The 8,686-nt window shown below is 40.8% G+C and overlaps 1 protein-coding gene across 1 annotated transcript; it reads right to left on the bottom strand.

The window, feature by feature from the left end:
* Positions 1-841: 841 nt before the first annotated feature.
* Positions 842-7,695, bottom strand: LOC103813751 (opsin-VA-like). The gene is made up of 5 exons (XM_009087084.4): positions 7,353-7,695; positions 5,659-5,869; positions 4,946-5,063; positions 2,435-2,674; positions 842-1,339 (listed from the first exon to the last, which is right to left on the bottom strand). Exons 1-5 carry the CDS (start codon positions 7,693-7,695, stop codon positions 1,151-1,153), a joined length of 1,101 nt encoding a protein of 366 aa, XP_009085332.3. The 3' UTR covers positions 842-1,150.
* Between the last annotated feature and the right edge of the window lie 991 nt (positions 7,696-8,686).

Raw genomic sequence — 8,686 nt, 5'->3', positions numbered from 1 at the left:
TTCAGGACATGCTTTGTGCTGGATGCCTCTATGACCTTTTCCTGACCCTCCAGCATCTCCAGCTGCTGCAGGAGTGGTTCTTGACTTCTAAGCCAGCAAGGTACTGCTTAGGGACTAGCTTTGACCACAGGCATCTCAGGTAGTCCCACTCTTTTTCAAGGCAATATACTTTTTCAAACATTAACTTAGCAGAAAGCAGGAAAAAGATCTGACAGAAATTAAATTTATTTATTCTGTGTAAAATAATTCTATTTCTTGGACGTAAAACTGAACCATGGATGATTCATTCCATATCACATTTCTATAGCTAAGGCCTGTACAGGGTGGAGCTACTGTAGCTTCCCCATAGCTTTATGGAACAACAATTGTTCCAGGCATTGTTCTAATGTCTTCTTTATAACAATGGTTTTCCATCCTAAAGCATTTAAATACAGTCATCCTTTGCCTTTTCTCCTAAAATGCATTCCATTAAAGATGGATTTTATCTAGGATTAAAATTCCAATGTGCTTTAGCACAAGCTTAGTTCTTAGCAACATTTCATACAATGATCCCAAACACTTTGTAAAACAGAAGCCTGTCTTTATTACACTCATAACCTGGTCTGGCTTTTCATGTGCGAGTGACATTCCACTATAGCCAAATATAGGGCTGCACTTCACTGTGTGAATTTAATATGAGATGGAATACAGACACAGAAAGCTGGCAATTTCCATTAGTTTTCACTGTTTACAGAAGCAGTATTTGTGTTACAGTCCTTGCTTCTGAAAGCAGAGGTGTAGTAACAAGTTAATAATTTTTTTCTGGAATCAGCAGCCCAATTAAAGCAGCGAGGACGTGGCTGAAGCAGAAACAGGCACTTGGGGAGTGCAGGGAGACAGAGGTGTGGGGCCACTACCTGCTGCAAGCTGGTGTGGATTGGCAGGAGAAATGCAGTGGAGGAAGGGACTCACCTTGGGGCTGGATGTTTGCACCCACAGGCCAAGCAGCTCTTACACACACTGAGGAGCCTGGGACTTGAAAAGCTTGTGTCCTCAGCACACAACGTCCCCCGTGACAACATCTCTTTATATTAGGTGATTGTAACAATTAAATACACTGTGGCATTGCATTAATGACCTCATCTCCCACTCTTCTTGTTTTCTGAAGCTGTCAACAAAGCCAAAGGTTGCAGCTCGTGTGTTCATCTCCAGTTTTCCTCTCAGAAATGGAGCTATGAGCTGCCATGGGGGCCATCTCCTTGTCCGGGGTTAGCCCTGCTCTCTCTGCAGCCAGGTTCACGCTGCACTCTGCAGCTCCTATGGCACTGCAACTGAACAACTGAATCAGACACTGTCTGAACTAAAAAGGTGAAAAAACAGGAGATCAGTCAAAACACATTAGAAATGGAAATACTATTCTATAAATCAATCTGCATATTAGCTAAAAGTCTTGGAAATTCTCTCATGAATCAGTTGGCAATATAAAGAACTAACCCCATAAAATACACCTGCCTATGCCACCACAAAGAACTCTAAACCTAAAAATTAACTGTGTTCTGGAAAGATCCAATCTTAATCTAGAAAACAATTTTTCTTTTCTGCTTCTAGGTAATCATGTCTAATGGACATGATTGGTCATTTCTCCAGACTCATGCCTTCACATACTAAATTCCTGGCTACTCAAAGATGGGTTTTTGTTGTTCTCATCCACAAACAGGGTAAAGTGTAGCACACATCTACATGGTTTGGGAGATCAGGGCGCTGTCCACAGGATGTGAGATAAGCAGTAGTTCTCTCTGCAGGACTGGATAAATAAATTCAACATCTCTTATTCAACAGTCTGTTTTCCTTTATTTAATTTATGAGCTTAATGCCGCCACTCTCAGTTGCTGCATTCATCGCAGAAATCTGCCCATGTTTATTATCAGTTATCATTGTGAACACACAGCACTCTGGTTCATCCCCATGTCAGTTCTTTTTTTCTGCATCCAATCCTCTGCCCTCGTTCCAGAGAAAAAAGCTCCCTGTTAAATGGGCATCTGCAATACTTCTCCCCCCTGCACAGGAACCACAAATGCCTCATTTTCCCAAGACAAATTCAAGCTTTGAAAAGGTGCACCCCACCTCAAGATCAACTTCATGCTGTTGCATTCTTAAAGAATTATTGAAATATATTGGGACAGTCTTGAGAACATGATTTTCATACAGGAAGCTAACTCATGTTCCCTAAGGGCTGATTTTCCTTTATAATATCAAAACCTAATAATTACTAACATTTATATTTCAATAATGCTCAGAGGTTTACACTATCTTCCACCAGGCAGATTATTTTTTCATTCTAAATGCTGGATATTGTAATGCTTGTTAGCTAATAGGTAGGTAGAAGTAATTCGTTATAAATCAAGACAAAATAGCAAAATATGAGTGCTAGAGACACTCTGAGAGCATACAGTACCTGTTTGTTCATAAAGACATAAATAATTGGATTATACACGGTAGCTGTTTTGGAAAAGAAGGCTGGAACTGCTGCCAGACGGGGATCCAGCTCAATGGAGGGATGTGCAGTGACTAGGATAGAAAAGGTAGCGTATGGCATCCAGCAGATTAGAAAGGCAATGATCATAAAAACAACCATTCTGGTCACTTGTCTTTCAGGTCTCCTGGTAGTTCCCAGCCTGCCTTGGGCTTCTGACACCTTTGAAAAAAAGAGAAAACATTCTAGGAAAAAAACAAGGTGTCCAACCAGTGACTTTAGTGAGCTGTCCAGTTGCCACGCTAGAAGGAAAGACTTGGGACAGGTGCCCAAGTTACTGCTGAGGGACACAAATTACCACATACCAGCATTAGTAAACTTTCCTTTGCTTAAGTATCTTTATAATTTTATTGTCAAAGTGAAAAAGAAGGACATCATGGTGAGTCATAAGCAGATAGTGAGCAGAATTCAAGCTCTCCCTATCCCATGTGGCTCTTGCAGACAGCTGGGGGTCTGGCATGGCTATTGCAGACAGCACACTGCTGAGGCTGGGCAACCTCCTCACCAAGGGGCAGATTTGCACCAGGCCAGTCTGTCTGGCTCAGTGGTGCTTTATGGCCTTCCCCAGAAGAGCATTTATGATCTAATGATACCTGAATTAAAGTGGGATTGAGGCATTTAGTAGGAATGCTCTCCCTTTTCCTCAGCAATCATGCAAGAAACTTAGGCACAGAGGTTCATACAGAAACTAGCTGATGTCAAACAGTGTCTTTCTGGGAAACATCTCTGCTTGGTTTCTGATGACTCAGCGAAACAAGGGGCTGTTATGAAATGTTATTTTACATGAGAAATAATTAATAACTCTGTGTGGCTCTAGGTCTGATGCCAGGTCTTGCAATATTACAGTATAATAAAATATGATTTGTTTGCATAACATGGCCTTTTAACTTCCTGCAGTAATATTAGAACTCTATGGAGATATTTTCCCTAATACTTTTGAACTGCACCTGGAGAATTCTATGTTTGTGCTTAAAGAGGTATAGATGCACCTCCTAGGAAGGGCAACGTCCTCACCTCTGTAGAAAGTTGAAATTTGCATCAGTTTTTACCAAATATAAACATGACAACAACATCAACAACAACAGTAATGAATTGTTACCATAACTGCAAGTTACTAATCATTAATAAAGGCTGTGTTTGGTACTGATAAGATAGTCCCTGCCAATATATGAGATTTCTATAGCACTTTTTAATGTATGCTGTTCCTACACAGAGAGCAGCCCAGCCTCCCTCTCAGCAGACTTGCCATCCTCTGGAAAAGGAACATTATCTCCTGTATTGCACTTTCAAAGGTTTCATCTTTGTCTCGTATCAGCCTGGTCTTTTTTTCACATATAGCTTTTCCTTTCTCTCTAAATACTAATAAAGAAAAACATACTGGTGCTTTATCTCCAAGCAAAAGAATACGGCGATAATAATTTACCTCGATTGTAAACTGCTAATTTGTTATTTCCCCAAAGATTAATTTCTTCATCAACCTTGATGTTGAAGTGAAAGCTACAATTAGCATTGTAAAGCTGGGGTCACTGGGACTGAGGGCAGATTATTCCACTCAGGAGCAAGCCTGCACTGTGGCAAGCGTGGAACAAAATGCATGAAGAGGGATGGCTGGGAACATCAGGACACCAGTTCTGGTGCTTGGGTCTCTCTCTGCTCACTGTAGCCAGATTTTTGAAAATGAACTTACTTGTGAGATATAATCATATGGCAATTCAATATAGAGTTACAGAATGGGTTGCAGGTACTGGCTTTTCAGAGCTTTGCAGTAAATAGAAATATCAATATTGTCCCAAAATCTTGTCCCCAAATCCTGGAGCAAATAGGAATTTTCCTGTTCTATTGTCTTCTTTGTCACTTTTCGCAGCTTCTCTTTTGGATCAGGTCAACACAACCATTAAAGAAAATTCAAAAGCATTTCTCAAGTCTTTTAGAGATTCCTGGACAATCTAATATTTTCTTTATTAAACTGCATTGCACTATTTACAAAGGCTACATCTTATTTTGAGCATATTACTAAGTAGTAGGCAGCACTCTTTAAAATTTACAACTACAGTCATTTTAAGCTGCATTCTAATTTGCCTGGTTTGAGTCTTGTGAAATATCACTAAATTGAAGCATAATTGTGAATAAAGCAGTACTGGATCATTCTGATTATTTATGAGGTAGACATTCTTTCACTTGTATGATGTTTGACTAATGAGATGTACTGATAAGAGATCTGAACTCCACACTTTAAAACATCACTTCTAATCACAGCATGAATCTCTGTGTGTAAGGGTAATTATATAACAAGGGATGTAACTGAGTGGGTTTGCTGACTGCAAATCTGACCTGCTTATATCTGATCTGTATAGAAAATCAAACACAACAGTAATTCCAAACTTTTGCATGCACACACATTTTAAAAGTTTACTTATGGGTGCTCCTTCTTACCTTTTTTAACTTCTGCACCAGTTTTCCATAGGATACCAAAATCACCAATAAGGGTACTACAAAGCAGGTGGTGAAGAAGGTAATAATGTATGTACGGTCAGCATCAGCTCCTGAGTACCTGTATAAAATACAAAATACCTTTGTAGGTATTACCACTACGTGTTCTTATTGTTTCTTGGAATATTAATCTTTCTTTTCAAAGATGTCACTAGTATTTTTGTCAAATGTTTTTATTCAACGTGCCCTTTGCAGCTCTAGTCATATCCCCAGCTGGAGCCCTGGGCCATCTCCCTGCCCGGGAGGGGATCCTGCAACTACAGGGACAGTAAGAAAGAACTGGGGCTGATTACATGGCAAGGGACACGTGGTCCAGCGTCCTGCTCCAAGCAGAGCCAGCTATGGGCTCTGACTAGCTGGCTCAGAGCTTTGTCCAGTCTCCTGTAAAAAGTCTCTCTTTGTCCTTTGACTGCTGACAGAAAGCACAAGGTCTAGGGTGATTATTTTCATTAGAGATGGAGGCTCCACCCTTTAGAAATTTTTGTTTTGGAAACTGATCACAGAAAATTTTGATCCATTTTATAACAACTTTCTTTATATCTGTTTTTTTCCAGAGATTTACATAATCTTTAACCCTTTCCTTTAAATTCCTGGCCCTGAGGCATCCTGAACTTCAAGTTTCATTTTTTTACCATACTCTGTGAGAGTGGCCTTACCAGTTAGGCTCACAAGTAGTTCCAATCTTACTGGGGGTGTAACTGCTCCAACCACTTGTTGGTGGAATGGTCCAAATGAAGGAAAAACTCCACACAAAGGCAATACCTAGGGCTGCATGCTTCCCCCTCAAGCGTGAGTTTCTCAGCGGGCGGCAGATCACAACGTACCGCTCAAAAGCCAGCAGAGCAAGGGACCAGAGAGCTACAATGCCTGCAGCAAGAGAACACAGCCAGCATCACATTTGGGTACATCAACGAGCAGCAAACATCATCCCAGTTATAGAATCCCTGAACTGTTTATTTTGAAAAGCATCTCTGGAGGTCATCCCTCCCCCTCAAGCACTGTCCATCTAGCAGGTTGTTCAGGACCAAGTCCAGCTGGCTTTTGAGTATCTTTGGAGATGAAGACTCTGCAACAACTCTGGGCAACCAAAGAGTTACACTCTTTGACTACCCACAACACCAGACACCTTTTCTATCAACACAAGTTATGAAAGGATGAGCAATTTATGTGCATTATTCTAATACTAATGAAGAGCATAAGAATTTCATGTTTGTCCAGTTTGCCAGTCTACAGTATAAGGGCTACAAAACCAAGTAGCTAATCAGGCCAGTTAAGGGGTTAGGACTTGCACTTTCAGTTCTACACTGAAAAGCTGCCAATTATGTGTAGCGTACAAATTAATTAACTAAAATCTTCAAAACATTATCTTTGCAAAAATTATTTCAGGCTGTCAGAAAACTCAAACCTGCAGACAGGTGCCCACAACATCAAATTATCAATTTAGGCACATATTACGTGGTGGGACACCAAACTCTTGAAACAGCCTGATCTTTCTCCATAGGACATGGCTTACATGCCACAAACTAATGTAGAAGCATTGTCCCTCAGCAACATGCCCTCTGTCCAGCTTAAACAGGCAGAGAGCAGCTGTGGGACTCCTTTCCAGGCTGAGGATCAGCACTGTGATTTAGAGCAGGGACAAGCATTGCTGGCTGTCTTCATGCAGCTTCAGAGACGGGGACAGGATGCAGGAATGAGTGTCTGTCTCAAGTGAGTAGATGCCCCATTCTAAACTAATATCCCATTTACTCTGCAGAGGTGTATTTACATGGGGTACTGCGTGGTGAGGATTTTTCCCCTTTGAGTACTTCTAATATTTTTTTGTAGTAAATGAACAAAGCCATGAAAAGAAATCACAAAAAGATGTTGGTGTGCGGACTGGCTGTTACAGGTGTGTCCCTGTTCCTCAGAGCCCCTGGAGGACAGAGAACACCAGATGTTCCATGCCCTGAGATTTTCCACAGTTTATGGGCAGCCACTCACTCTTTTTCTCTCTCTCTTATTTATCCATATATGCACACACCTAAATATAAATATTGAAATTAACTATGCATAAGGATTTTTTTCCTGAAACTGTTTTACCATAAGCCCCACAACCCTGCTATTCTATTGGAAAGCTTTTCCTCATTCTGTGAAACATATTCAATGACCTTTACACATGCAACAGGCCATGTATATGACAGGGATAGAGAGATATATTTTTCACTCTCCATTACAGAATCCACGTAACAGGGGAAAATACCAGTGAATTCAAAGGCATGCAAAGTCAGTGACTTAGGAAGCTACAGTACAATACATTGAAGGCAGTTTTAAAAAAAGAACATACAATGACAAACAAAACCAAGCTTACCAAAAAATGTGACAGCAAATCCTTCCAATACGCAAGCCCAGTATCCCATAAAAAAATAACCTTTTAGATTTGTTAAAAAGCTGATGGTACCACCAGTCAGTGAGACCAGGAAATCAGCCACAGACAAATTGACTATAATATAATTGACAGGTTGTCTCAATTGCTTGAACTTAAAAGTTACCAGGATTACAGCCAGGTTCTCAGCAAGTGACAGGGAGGTCACCAACAACATTACTGCTGCTAGAAGCCTGAATTGCCAGGGCTGGATGGAGTCCAAGGGACGACGGAAGGGATCCCATCTGGCAGGAGCAGACCCATTTTCAAATGCTCTGAATGCATCCATTTCTTTGTTCAGTAGCAAAAATAATATCATATCATATTGGAGTTTCAAATCTGTAAATAATATTCAGGAATAAAAGGAGATGTTTGCTCTCTCCAACAGAAGTGTGAACAAACTTCCCTTCCTTCTGCTCTCCAAAAATAACTGAGCACAAAATGTTTCAGTTGGAGGAAAGTTTAGTGCTGCAGAGTGAAAGTGGGAAGAGGGATTAGCAAGAATATCTCTTGGAGCAACTTCTGTCCCCCTCTGCCCACTGCCTCTCTCTCACTGCAGCTGTGACTTTATCTGTAGTAGGTTTCCTCCTCCTGCAGCAGCCAGCAGTGCTGGAGCACCCCTCAGCTCAGCCCTACTCCGTTGGGAAAAAAAAACAGTGTTTGCTTGGAAGCCTCCCACACTTCCATCCCTTTAAAAAGAAAGGCTGCCTGGTGAGAGGGAGTTGTCCTGGGTGAGCCAGAGAGCTTACAGGAATTGGGAAAAGCAACTGTAAATGTTGAAATCAAAATAATGGGATGTTTGACATTGTACTGACCCTTTTCATCAGGTGGTTCCCAAAGAATTCTCCATGGATGAACTTTTCTCTACAGACCTTCAGAAACCAACAGATAAGGCCACACATGGAACCAAGAGGGAGCAAAACCAGACCTAGGGACTCCTTTCCTCTACCTACACAAGATTAGATCCCACTGTCTCTTTGCAAAGCAGTTTTTTTTTTTTTTCTTAATCAATCTGGCGATCTCAGATAATCAATAAATGAAAATAAATGTCCTAAATATTTCACTTGCTCAAGGCCTTTATAATGACTGATGTAAAGATAACCTACATCTGGCTGTAGTGATATGTGCAATACACATGGGGTCTCATTATATACAAGTCATATTTAGTGAAGTTCTGTTGCTAATTTCTAGCCCCAAAATGCATTACTTTTAGCTCAGCTTCTGAGCAGTCCTGTTTTCTTAGATCAGCTAGTGACTGAAAAATATTCTGCAAGCCTACT

Source organism: Serinus canaria, chromosome 6 (assembly GCF_022539315.1).
Source record: "Serinus canaria isolate serCan28SL12 chromosome 6, serCan2020, whole genome shotgun sequence".
NCBI lineage: Eukaryota > Metazoa > Chordata > Aves > Passeriformes > Fringillidae > Serinus > Serinus canaria.
This window is presented reverse-complemented; position numbering and strand designations above follow the sequence as displayed.

Coding starts and splice junctions, on each gene's coding strand:
- LOC103813751 (XM_009087084.4), bottom strand. CDS start 7,695: ATGGATGCATTCAGAGCATTTGAAAATGGGTCTGCTCCTGCCAGATGG. Junction 5,870..7,352: donor ATTTGCTGTCACATTTTTTG/GTAAGCTTGGTT, acceptor CTCTTGCTGCAG/GCATTGTAGCTCTCTGGTCC. Junction 2,675..4,945: donor TGGTGCAGAAGTTAAAAAAG/GTAAGAAGGAGC, acceptor TTTTTTTCAAAG/GTGTCAGAAGCCCAAGGCAG.